The sequence below is a fragment of the Pelodiscus sinensis genome, chromosome 2, assembly GCF_049634645.1.
Source record: "Pelodiscus sinensis isolate JC-2024 chromosome 2, ASM4963464v1, whole genome shotgun sequence".
Taxonomy (NCBI): domain Eukaryota; kingdom Metazoa; phylum Chordata; order Testudines; family Trionychidae; genus Pelodiscus; species Pelodiscus sinensis.
Genome location: NC_134712.1, coordinates 118890946 through 118904368, shown reverse-complemented (window position 1 = coordinate 118904368; position 13423 = coordinate 118890946). Strand labels below are relative to the sequence as shown.

Below are 13423 nucleotides of genomic sequence, written 5' to 3'. Positions count from 1 at the left end.
ACAATGAAACTGGGCTTGGGGGAGAAGGTCAAGTGGTTTGGAAAGAACTACAGGAATCCTAACAGATAAATCTTTGCACCTACCAACTTGAGGCTATCCTTTTTAGAAAGTTCTGGAGGCAGATATACTGTACCTTGTTCCAATATCCAGCCAGCTTCCATAATCTTTAACCAAAAAGAAGAAGTGCTATGAAATAAGAAAATAATTTGGTTTAGTATATAAACATTGCACAACTTGAAAGACAAGACTACCACCAATGTTTTCAGTTTGTTTATTTCAGGGTTCTAACTTTTCAAGTGGAACAAGTGAAAGATCTTTCAAGGAATGTTTATTTGGACAAAACTGATCAATATTTTAGGAGCCAGTGGAATCAAACACAAGCGGCAAAAGAGGAACAAAGGCTGAGTAGTTCTATCAAGATGTGCTGTGAAAAGCACCAAGGATTTCTAACAGAGCATTCTTCAAGAGAAGAAGCACCAAAACAATTTGATTGTTTGGAACAGTGGTTCTCAAATTTGGCAGTGAACTAAGGAGAGGCTACATAGCCTTTTTATAGGGTCTCTACCAGAGAGATTTAGTACAACCTTGAGTAATTCAAGCTCTCTGTGAGCCTCAGTTCTTTATCTGATAGATGGAAATAATAGTACTCCCCTACCTCACAGGTCTGCTGTGAGGATGAATTACACTAATTAGTGCAAGGTTTCAGCAACTATGATAACTGAAGCCATATAACTATCTAAAATAGGGTATGTCTACACTACCACCCTAGTTCGAACTAGGGTGGTAATGTAGGCAACCGGAGTTGCAAATGAAGCCCGGGATTTGAATTTCCCGGGCTTCATTTGCATAAAGCTGGGTGCCGCCATTTTTAAATGTCCGCTAGTGCGGACTCCGTGCCGCGCGGCTACACGCGGCACGGACTAGGTAGCTCGGACTAGGCTTCCTAGTCCGAACTACCGTTCATGAGGAGTAATGGTAGTTCGGACTAGGAAACCTAGTCCGAACTACCTAGTCCGTGCCGCATGTAGCCGCACGGCATGGAGTCCGCACTAGCGGACATTTAAAAATGGTGGCACCCGGCTTTATGCAAATGAAGCCCGGGAAATTCAAATCCCGGGCTTCATTTGCAACTCCAGTTGCCTACATTACCACCCTAGTTCGAACTAGGGTGGTAGCGTAGACATACCCATAGATTTTAAAATACCTGTCCTCACTTAAAAAACCACCTTCATAAAGCAAACAGTTGTCTTTACTAAGGTAGGTGGGTGCTCAGCATGGAGGACTGTACAACTCATATAATTACAGGTTGGACCTCCCTGGTCTGGGACTCTCAGTACCTGACTGATACCAGATGAGGGATTTTGCCAGAGCAGGTGAGTTCATTCCTGGCCCCCTGCTACTGGCCCTCCCAGCCCTGAACTGTCGACTGGTTCTCCTCCCTATTAGCCCCATTGTCCTTCCCTGCTAAGCCAGGCAGCCTAGCTCCCTAGTCTCCCAGCCCCGCTAGGCAGCCCAGCTGATGCACACCAGTTTCACTGCCACATGCGGGGCTACAGCCCTGCCAGGCAGCCCCACTGAGGCACGCTGGGTTCCAAGGCTGCTGGGCAGCCCAGCTGACACACACCTGGTTCCCAGTCCCGCTGGGTAGCATGGCTGCCATGTGCTGTACTCCCAGCCCTGGCAGGCAGCCCCACAGCCATGCACCAGTTTCCGCTGGGTAAGCCCAGCTTCAGGGAGCCCAGCCACCACCTTCGACTGGGACTCTCTGGCTCTGTAACATCCATGGTCCTTCTGGATCACAGATGTTGCCAACCAGAGAGTCCCAGTTTACAAACGTTCAACCTATATTATTAATAATAATACAATACTCTTTTGTTTTTAATATGTAAAATTATCAAATGTAAATGGATTGAATATAAATGTTTTCCCACCTGTGGCCATGACTAAAAAGCTCAAATAATTAATCATTACTATATATTACACTGTGAAAGAGCTGGGTGAAACAGCAAGGATTCTGGAATGGAGCCCAAAGGGCTCTCAGAAGAAAAATGTTTTGTCATTTTGGGGTCACAGATGAAAATGTTTGAGAAGTCTTGTTTTACAACACAGAGAATGTGTATATTTGTCTGCTTAGAGATACTTCAGTCCCTCTGACTTTCCCCACCACCCACACCTAGGACACATCTATACTTACCCATGGATTGACATGCTGGAGGTCAATCTTCTGGCGTTCAATTTAGTGGGTCTAGTGAAGACCTGCTAAATCGAACACTGAAGGAAGCTCTCCCGCTGGCATCTGGTACTCCTCCTTTTGTGAGCAGTAAGGGAAGCTGTGACAGGGCGCCTGCCCTGCACTGGCCCTTTAATACTCGGACTCCGGCCCGGAGCCGGGGCTAGCAGAGAGAAGGCCAGCGGGAGCTAATTAGGGCTAGAGAGGGCCCAGCTGGCAAAGATCCAGGACTGCACAAATGGCTGGTAGAAGCCAGCTGAACCTATTAGGGCAGGGGAGAGCCCAGCTGGCAAAGATCCAGGACTGCATGCATGGCTGAGAGAAGCCAGCTGAACCCATTAGGGCGAGTAGGAGCACAGCTGGCTTGTGTATATATAGAGAAGCCCAGGTTGCTCAGGAGAAGAAGGGCCAGTGAGGGACTGGCTGTGGAGGAAGCAGGAGCTCCCCGGAGGGAGACCTGCTGGGGCTAGCCAGTGAGAGCTGGGAGAAGGCCAGCTAAGGCTACCCTGAGGAGGGGTCGAAGGAAAGGCCCGGGCGTGGAGACAGGTGGCAGCCTGACTTAGGTAAGCAGGGCCACGGAGATAAGCCCATGTGCCTATGATGAGCAACCCATACAGACTGTATTCTGCCCTGAGATGGGCTATATGAAGACAGTCAGGGGGCACTGAGGCGCACGGGGGTGCGGACCCCCTGACAGAAGCCAACAGGAGCATTTGCTCCCATCGGCCTCTCACTGTATGGATGTCGCAGAGGCTCAGCTTAAGGTAAGCCTACTCCATCTATGCATTTTGCGTAGCTGGAGTTGCATACCTTAAGCCAACCTTCCTTGTCCAGTTTAGAAGAGACATTAGCGTGCTGTCACCCTGTTCCCTATCTTTAACTCTAAGCAAAATGAGACCCATGAGAAAAATGGGCATCCTCCCACTCCCTATGAAGCAGCAGAAGTAGTTGGACTAAAACCCTCTTCCTTGGAATTTGGGAGGAACCGTGTCCATTGCCCCCAAGCTGAGTAGTTTTTGTAACTCTGCTTGTAGAAGAGACTCATGAGAAGGCTCCCTGAAGAGGGATGGGCAGAGGAGGTTGGGTAGGAGGCATAGAAGTAAAGGGGACTGTGTAGCCCATGTTGAAAATCTTAAGGATCCATTGGTCCATAGTGAGGAGATCCTATTAGTGGTAAAAGGGCCTCCCGCGTTGGTGGAAAATATGCGTAATATGCACTGGATCCATACGGTGGTCACTCACACCGTCAATCACACGTTCAAATTTGCTGTTTACAGGTGGTTGTTCAATTGATGGATGACTGACTGCGTTACACTTGTTGTTTAGGTCTGTGGCCATATGATCTCTGCTGTTGTCTCTGGTAAGACGTATCCCTCTGTCTCTGATGAGGGGTGTACCTGCGTCTCTTGTTAGATGGTGTATACATACCTAACGTATCAAGCATTGTATGGGAGTCCTTCATTGAACGAAGGACTTCATCCATTTTAGCGGCGAAAAGCTGGTTCCTGTCAAATGGAAGGTCTTCCTCCTTCATTTGTAACTCCTTCAGGACACCAGATGATTGTAGATATGATGTGCAGTGCAAGACTATTGCTGTCCACTACATCCATGGATGCCTGAAGTGCCATCTGTGCTCCTTCATTACAGATTGTAGCAGGAGCCTCTTTTGTTCTGGAAGGTCATTTAGAAGTTCTTGAAGTCTAGTGTAGTTCATGTGATTGTAGTTCATGAGAGCCATGTAATTCGATATGTGGAATTGTAGAGTGGCAGAGGAGTAGACTTTTCTGCCAAAAATATCTAACCACTTGTACTCCTTATCCTGAGGTGTGGATTTATGTTGTGGCTGTCTTCATCTGTGATGGACCGAGTCCACAACCAATGAGTTGTGCTGGCGATGAGAAAAATGAAAATCCATCCCCTTGGCCAGGACAAAGTATTTCTTGTCTGCTCTATGGTTGGTGGGAGGAACGGAGGCTGGAGTCTGCCATATTGCCTCTGATGGGTCCATAATAGCCTCATCAATTGGAAGCACTATTTTCAAGCATGTGACCGATTGGAGAATTTTCAGTAACTTGTGCTGTTTCTCTTGTACCTCCTGCAGTGCAATATCCTGGGACTCAGCAACTTGTTTAATAGGTCCTGATATTGCTTCAGGTCATCTGCAGGAGAAGAGGAAGAAAACGGGAAGACAGCCTCCTCTGGAGATGAAGGTGGCTGGGGAACCGGAGAATGACTGTCTGAGTCCGAATGAGGCAGGTTGTCATCACTGCCCACCAGCTTCAATTGGGTGGTTGTAGAAGGGGAGCATGGAGGGTTGAATGGAGAAGATTGAGTGGTGGTGGCAGGAGATCTCGTTACTGTACGTGCTGGGATCACCAGTGCCAATTTATGAGCACGGTGACAGTGCGAGGAATGGGTGCAACATTGGTTCCAAGGCTCCCAAAGAGGCCATTGGGGTTGTAACTGTTGTGCTGGATATGGCTAAGGACAGTTAAACCATGAGTACTGTGGAAGGTGGTATGCTGGCTGGTGTCTACTAGAATGCCATGACTCTACTGAACCCATTGGTGAGGAATGCTGCGAGGAGAATATGCTTCCCTCACCAGTGCTGTGGCTGGTGCCCAGAGGCGACGGTGTAGGTGAAAAGGAAATATTTTCCAAAGAGCATTAGTGTGGGCTGGATTGCAGAGTTATTGCAGAATGTGGAGGTAAAGGCAGGCTTGGCACCAATGGTGCTGGTGGTTGCAGTGTCCGGTGCCACATGAGTGGTCTTCTGGAGAGGCTTCTTGGACTCTGGTGTCAAAGCAGGTAATGATCAAGTGATCTCTCCTGCCCTCCATCTCCACCCTCTGACAAACAGAGGCTAGAGACACCATTCCTTACCCATACTGGCTAATAGCCATTGGTGTACTTAACCGTCATGAATTTATCTAGTTCTCTTTTAAACCCTGTTATAGTCCTAGCCTTCATAACCTCCTCAGGCAAGGAGTTCCACAGATTGACTATGCGCTATGTGAAGAAGAACTTCCTTTTATTTGTTTTAAACCTGCTGCCCATTAGTTTCATTTGGTGGCCCCTAGTTCTTATACTATGGGAACAAGTAAATAACTTTTCCTTATTCACTTTCTCAACACCGTTCATGATTTTATATACCTCTATCATATCTGCCCCTTAGTCTCCTCTTTTCCAAGCTGAAAAGTCCCAGTCTCTTTAATCTCTCCTCATATGGGACCCATTCCAAACCCCTAATCATTTTAGTTGCCCTTCTCTGAACCTTTTCTAATGCCACTATATCTTTTTTGAGATGAGACCACATCTGTATGCAGTATTCAAGATGTGGATGTACCATGGATTTATATAAGGGCAATAAGATATTCTCTGTCTTATTCTCTAGCCCTTTTTTAATGTTTCCTAACCTCCTGTTAGCTTTTTTGACTGCCGCTGCACACTGCGTGGACATCTTCAGAGAACTATCCACAATGACTCCAAGATCTCTCTCTTGAGTAGTTGTAGCTAAATTAGTCCCCATCATATTGTACGTATAGTTGGGGTTATTTTTTCCAATGTACATTACTTTACATTTATCCACATGAAATTTCATTTGCCATTTTGTTGCCCAATCACTTAGTTTGGCAAGATCTTTTTGAAGTTCTTCACAGTCTGCTTTGGTCTTAAATACCTTGAGCAGTTTAGTATTGTCTGCAAACTTTGCCACCTCACTATTTACCCCTTTCTCCAGATCACTGAAATATGTTACTGTACATTTCTTGTTTGGATCTTACTGTGTGGATTACATCACATGTGTAACTTACTAATATTTTAATTTTTTACTGAAATTATTAAATAAAAAACTAGTTTATAACAAATCCTCATGTGAAAATTAGATAAAAGATATTTCTCTGAGTTGTCCACCCAACCTGTTCTATTCAAAAATCAAATTAGACATTCTCATGTCTTGTTCCTGATATTTCTCTTATAAGGTAAAACCTCTTAAACTGCAATGCAATGTGAAATGGCATAGCTCAAACAGCAGGTTTTGTCGCTTCGAAGTAAATCTTCCAAAACAAAAAGTGGAAAGTGAGAGTAAAAATAGTATTACTCCCTCTCCTACTCTTTGAGCATATTTTCCTTCTAGCATAATATGAGAATTAAGCAAATCATTTTATATTTACAAAGTTTATTTTTAAAGATGTTTTTATTTAAATAATTTTGATCATGAGTCTGCAATTGGCTGGGATGAATTTTCTTCACTGCTTCACGCAAGGGACACAATTGCTCTACAAAAGATACCTCTTGTATTCCAGCCCTCTCCTGATAATTCTGACAACACATTTGAAAAATGAGTTCAGTGTGTGTTCACATTTCTTTCTCTCTCTCATTTTTATTCTGGCAGCAGGCAAGAAACTCCTGAAAAATTAACTAGACCAGCCACTCAGGTAAATCTGGCATTCCCTTGTGCTCTCACACTGTTAACGTGAACATCTGATTTGAAATACATTGAAAAGCAGGAATACAAGCTTTAAAACAGCAGAATGAAAGAAATTACGTAAAAAAGAATTATTTTCTCATAAGATGCATTCCTTACATGATGTACAAAACACGAAGATGGGGATTTTTATCTGTAAATTATACCAGGATTTTGATTCAATTCAATGCCCTAGTTCTAAAAACTTTGAAGTCTGAAACTAATTCAGATATCTCTTGATTGAATTAGCTGAGAGCTCGGCTTTCCTAATCTTATTTGTACAGAAAATCCAATAGTAGCTTACCAAAGCCATAATGTCTGAAATCACAAGAACGATGAGAAAAAGGCTGTAAAAAAAAAAAAAAAAAAAAAAAAAAAAAAGACACGTAATTCTTAATTCATAGCCTCAGACACAATTACAAAGTTATTAGAACCACAAGGATAAATATCAATTAATATAAGATGACTTCTTAAAGTTGTCCTTTTCATTCTCTGAAAATGAATGCATTTCATGAAAGACATTAACACACAAGTAAGGTTGATATGCCTAACATGTTTGGAGCATATACTTTTATTATGGCACTTTGAAAAGAGACTTATTCAGTAACACAATCACGCTTTCACAATCAGTATCCCAAAAGTGAGTCATATACCAGCACACCTGAGCAGTCTGTCAAATGAAAAATGCTGCTGCTATTTTAAAAAGAATATTAAAAACAATTTTAAAATCATGGCCTCTGTAACAGTGTATACTGTAAATATGCAGTGGGTGACATCCACTCCTTACTGCACAATGCCTATGCACCACTTCAAGACCTCAGAGTAGGAAAGCTTGGAAGCTCCAGGAAGATTCAAGAATGACAAAAATGCTTGTGAGCATAACATTCTCTTGCACATTCTTCAAAAAGAGATGATCAGATCTGTGCTGACAAACCAGTCTTACTAGATGGAGGTCTGCTAAATGAGACTGCATCAAGAACTCCTTGACCTACTGAGAGTAAAAGTGCTCCAGTAGTTCCAAAAAGCTTTGAGAGAATGCACCTAAATCCCTTAATGCACAAAAACTTAGGAACGTGAACATACAGTATATAGGATTACTTTTGGAAAAGTAGTGATAGAAATGTAGCCGTGTTAGTCTGGTGTAACTGTAACAAAATACAGGACTAGGTAGCACTTTAAAGACTACTTTTGGAAAAGTAGATTTCAGTAAGTAAAATGGACTAAGTGGAAGGCAGCAGAACTAATAAAATGTTTTCCTTTTCTTAATATTTTATTCTTACAGTAGTTTTTTGAAGTAGTGGATCACATGAAAGCAGTTATTACAATTGGCTAATGACCAGCTTGTCAGCTAATGCCATTAGAGCAATGCTGCAAAGAGCTGACCCGCTAGCAGGCAGGTCATTAAACTGTAATGGTTTAATTCATACAGGATAATCATTATAAAATATAATCAATTTACAGTGTGAAACTTCATTAGAAAGCATTATATCATATTGCTCTGCAAGCATCTGCTAGTGGGCCCTAAAAACTGATTTATTCCTTTGAGAAAAGTGAATTCAGTGCTCTATTTTCTAGCATACTGTCTTGGTAAACTTTGTTACACTAAAGATGTAACAAATTCACAATTTTCTGATGTAGCTATACAAGCATATTTTCCATTGGAAATTTAATATTTATGTAAATAACCAGCAATGTCATAATCTTGCAAAACCCATAGTGAACTGCTCACACTGTCAAAGATTGCGCTCCCAAATGGACATCGTCCGTTGACAGAGAGCAAGTTTAAACATTCTCTGACAATTTTTGTTTTGTTGAATTTCGGTTTCAACATAAGTATTGTCAACAAAATTTGGTAGTGTAGACACAGCCATGGTGACACCTAGATGGATCACTGGCAGCTTTGGAACCACTGGATTCACCACATAGACCTCTACCATTTGAGCTAATGGAGTAGTCCATACTGGTAGTTTGGCACCCTCTATGTTAACCATCACTGGTGGGTGGGTGGGTGTAGTGAGAGTCAGAAATCTGCATTTCTATTCCAGGCTCTGGAGAGGAGTGTGCTCTAGTGGGTACAGACTTCCCAAGCTGAATTCCTTCTCTCTCTTACCTGGTAATTTATCCCAGTTCTCCCTCTTTCCCATTTGCACTCCTCATCCCAGTCCCATTCTCCTTGCCTACCCAGTCCCACTTTCCTATTCTAAGGTTTTGCATTCCAGTCCTAGTTTCCTTGCCAAGTGTGTATCAGTCTTCTCCTCTGGCCTTTCTGTTCGGGGTCCAATCTCTACCCTGCCAACTCAGTGTTTCTCCTCCTTCCCATACCCAGTCCCATTTCTGCCCTGCTGTAACTTATATAAATCATGAATGTTGGATCACCTGCACTCATGTCTGCAGAGAAAGACCAAAAGCGGGAGGGAGGAAGACTGAGAAAAGAAAGCAGGGTCTTAATTGTCAGTGCTATGAAAGGGCAAAAAGAAATCCAAAATGTTTGTGTCTAGCCACAGACTTGTTTGAATGGCCTTTTCTTTTTTAAAGCACAATTTGTGGTAAGGTCAATGTTTCAAAATTTTAATTTAGTTGGCTTGTAAGCTATTTAAAAATATATTTGTACTATATGGAGAAATGAAATTGAAAATATATAGTTTTAATTTAAATATTGCTTACTTTTCTACATTAAAGTTCAGAAGTTTGTTTGTATCTTTTGTATTTTAAATACAGAAAACTAAATGCTTGAGCATTGATACTGGGCCAATCTTTAAAAATCTGCCATACATTTTTACTCATTTGTTACTAAGGCAAATTGTGTAAGGAGTGAGCAAAAAGTTAATGAAGTTATCAGAGTGGCTCATTGGTTATTTTAGTCTGAAAGCCAATAAATACAAATTCCTTTCAAAGTGAGTGGACTGGTGTACTAATGGAATCTGATTCGGGATATTTCACATCCTTATTAGTTATACTGCTTGTTCAACTTTTGCAACAAATCCACTCATCTACTTCAGTCATATAACATTTACTGTACCTTTTAGAAGATAGCTGTGTTGTGACTTGTATAGCTTCAAAAGCACATGACACAAGAACAAAAGGGATTACAATCTGTTTAAAACATAAATTGCATTATGGTTTAGAAAAACATTTGTTAAACAGCCTATTAGAACACCACTAATGGTCATGGAAACATTTTCACGCTTTTCAAATAGCCATATTGGGAAGCTTCAGCGTAGCACACGTTGTAGAAATAAAACATCGGCAAAGAAAGGGTGAAAATTCATTTGGTAAAGTATGCTTAGTAAGATAATACAAAAACCTGTGGCACAGCCCATCTGAAGTAAAAAACTATGAGCCACCAAGTAAGTTAATAATGAAAAAATATTAATGATCCTTGTTTCAGCTGATCAAGTCTAGCATTGATACATATTTGAGCAATATTTTAACACATAGATATTGCAATATTTGAACTCCCAATATGAAAGGGTGATTTCAACCCATGCCTAAATGCCTGGATGTGGCAAAGACTGAGTCAAAAAAGAATAAATATTCCACTCACTGTCCTCTAAGCAAACCTGCAGAACTTCATGAATTTTTTAAAAAAATCCCTCTCAAATGTGTGCACTGCATTTTCTTCTTTAGAATTAACCCACACTCCTTCAACTATAGAAATACACAAAGAAAATGCTTTTTAAAGGCTGAATCTGACATTTCTCACTCTTGCCTTTAATAGCTCTTAGAAAGTATAGGCTGGAAAATGGTTACATCTGGGGCAGAAAGGAAGCTGCAGTTCTGCTGATGGTAAATACTGCTCAGCATCCAGCAGGTTTGGGTTCAACAAATCCCTGGAGCAGATTCTGTTTGCTCCTCCAACCAAATTTTCTCCTTAGAAAAAAAAGGTGACAGAGTGAACATATCGTTTACCTTAGGAATAATCTAGCAGCAGGTTGTCTGCACTGCTGTTTCTTAGTGCTATCTAAAGATTTGTGCTCCAACCAGAGAAGCACTCTTAAACCTTACTTTCAAACAGGGAATGGCAGCACAGGCAGGGAAATTGGAAGGTCAATCTTTAAAATACTTCATTAAGTTATTTATTTTGCAATATCAGAGTATATTTTGCAAAAGGACAACAGAAAAAAAATCAATACATTACTATTTAATACAGTCTGGATTGATGGAGAGAATATAATATAATATAATATAATATAATATAATATAATATAAATATAAATATCCAAATAAGGCTATTATAAGCCATGGGAAAATTTAAAGTTTTAAGTTATTTAACATCTTTTCAATGTTTAAGATTACTGTTTAAATAGAATAAAATATATCTATCATAGATCAGTCATGTATCATGTGTATTGAAGTACACCCTTTAGGGGTTTAATCTCAGAAAGTCGGTGGAAGCAGTTAGTTGCAAGCAGGATAAAATGGGTTAATGAATCTCAAAAAGATATATATTGTGTAAATTGCAAAAGAATCCATGCATGCAGGATGTATTACTCATTAATCTGTTCTTTGAGCGAACTGCACAAAGATGCAATTACTAACCTTCCACACCAGCAAGCCTCCCATTATGAAGGGATTGAACACAGTCAGGAAACAATAGATAGAGGCGGGGTCAAAACTACAGGACCATGGAAATAATAAAATACAAATTATTAAAATTTATTTTTGAAAACAGCATCTTCTTTAAAAAAAAAGCATAACAGTTCATTTTTCCTGCTAAAGAGACATTTCAGATTTTGTTCAAAATATGAGCATGCAAGCCACTTACTATATTGTCTTTCCTAAGTAACGTATTACTTGTGCTATGTATCTGAGTTTTTTTTCATTTCTGTGTTTATTTATAGCCTTCAAGCTGCAGCTCTCCCTCAATACTGAGTAATCTCAATGCCAACTTACAACTACTAACAGAAGTTGAGACAACTCAGTATATTGCAGGACTGGTGCCTTACAACACTTACATATAAAATAATACTTAAATACAAACACCACTAGATTATTACACTCTTGTTACTATTTTGCTTATGCTTATCTCTTGCTGTTTTGCTAGGCATGTGCTATTTGAATATTTTTTGCACTGTCCTCTCTTTTGCATTCAACTTCTCTTGAAAGGATCCAAAAGATTTACCTGTTAACAGAAGCAATATTTCCAGTACCAAAAAAAGCTGTCACAATAAAGAAAACCTAAATATGGCTAAGGAAAATCCAACACAAGAGATATATAAAAGATCAAATAAAAACATGATTTCTCTTCTGAAGGTTTCTTTGTCAGTTCAGCGCTATGTGAAACTCACTTACTATTGTTATAGTTTCATACTACATTTAAAAGTACAAATCAGATATCCATGTCTGACTGAATTTCCAGATCTTGACTTGAAGTCAATATGGACAGCGAGAAGCCCACGTGCAGATCAGATGAATGACATGTCTGCCCCAAAAACCCATTTGAGAGACCTAGGGATACCATTTGAGATCACCTTTTTCTCTTGTTCAACTTGTGAAGGGGATATACTTTTTCATAATAATACAGTCACACATTCAAATGTAGACACTTTTGTACATTTTAATAGGCATACTGCCCATATATCTTGCATACACATTTGTCTTTCTCGGTGAATTAGCTGTGGTCTCTGATCCTAGGCCTTGCCTACCAGAGTTGTTGACTCGACTTGAGACTTGCTAATTTTGTTAAATCGACTTGGTGAAAAAATTGTCTGAAAATGCCGATATTGATGGCTTGTACAAAAGTGACTTGACATTTTTTAAATTAAGACTTGAGACTCGACTTGGACTTGACAGTGCTGACTTGAAGACAACACTGTTGCCTACACTGGTACGTTTTGTCACCAAAAACTGCCTTTTGGTGACAATGAGAGCATTTACATTGCAATGTGACTTTTGTTGGGAAAAAAACACCAGTTTTGGTGACCATAAACTTCTATCCCTACGAGAGACTTAAGTCTTTCCCCTTTCCTTTATTGTCAACAAAGAGCCAAGATACTCAGTGTTTTGTGATTTCTGCTGCCCGGCAAGCATGCGCCACCTCTGCTTTCAAAGCTCAAGGAAGTATCTGACAGCTGAGTGAGCTGTTCCATTTGGGGAACAAACAAAAACAAATCATTGGAATGCTTCTGTTCTGCCCTGCACTAGGAACACAGCTGTAGGCAGACTACTGCTGCAGGGAGAGGGCTGGAGAGACTGCTGTGCTGCTTTGACATTCCTCAGCAGAGCGCTCACAGAGCTAAGAGGGAATCCTAAGAAGTGCAGGGATCAGCTCTGCCTTCCCACAACACTGCACTGTGGGATGTTTACCCACATTGCTTTGCTCTCATCTGTCAACAGGGTACTAGCAATGTGCCCATGAAATATCAACAATGCCAGGCAGAAAAACTGGTTTGAAACTGGTTTTCACTTTTGGCAACATGTTGTCAGCACTTTTGTTGCCAAACATTCCCTGTGGAGACATAGCCTTAAAAATAAAGCTAAATATGACCAACCTTATTTCCTACACTTTTATTGTCCGAACACCACAGCCCATCTTTTATCCTATTGCTATCCCTTGCTTGCCCTCCTTCCTTGCTGCACATTTGACAAATAGAGATACAAGAAAGGTGGGGACAAAACCAATGATCTGATGAAATCTGTGTAACTGAGAGGGTCTAAGGCAGGAACTGGCAACCTATGGCTCTGGAGCTGTGTGCAGCTCTTTGACTGCACCCTTGTGGGCAACTGTT

At 40.9% G+C, this 13423-nt stretch overlaps 1 protein-coding gene and 1 long non-coding RNA gene across 8 annotated transcripts in view; one reads left to right on the top strand and one right to left on the bottom strand.

Moving 5' to 3' along the window:
* The window catches only part of PIGN (phosphatidylinositol glycan anchor biosynthesis class N), a 165545-nt gene that overhangs the window by 15805 nt on the left and 136317 nt on the right, over positions 1-13423 (bottom strand). For 3 of the 6 annotated variants that reach the window (XM_075921388.1, XM_075921391.1, XM_075921389.1), the window contains 5 exons: positions 11818-11873; positions 11235-11310; positions 9715-9788; positions 7000-7042; positions 134-186 (listed from right to left, as the gene is read on the bottom strand). In XM_075921388.1, coding sequence (XP_075777503.1) covers positions 134-186; positions 7000-7042; positions 9715-9788; positions 11235-11310; positions 11818-11873 — 302 coding nt within the window. Of the gene's footprint in view, positions 1-133; positions 187-6999; positions 7043-9714; positions 9789-9833; positions 10566-11234; positions 11311-11817; positions 11874-13423 lie in introns of those variants that run through there. The other 3 variants (XM_075921390.1, XM_075921392.1, XM_075921393.1) reach the window with 3 other exon arrangements.
* The window catches only part of LOC142827196 (uncharacterized), a 92318-nt gene that overhangs the window by 40474 nt on the left and 38421 nt on the right, over positions 1-13423 (top strand). The window lies entirely within an intron of this gene.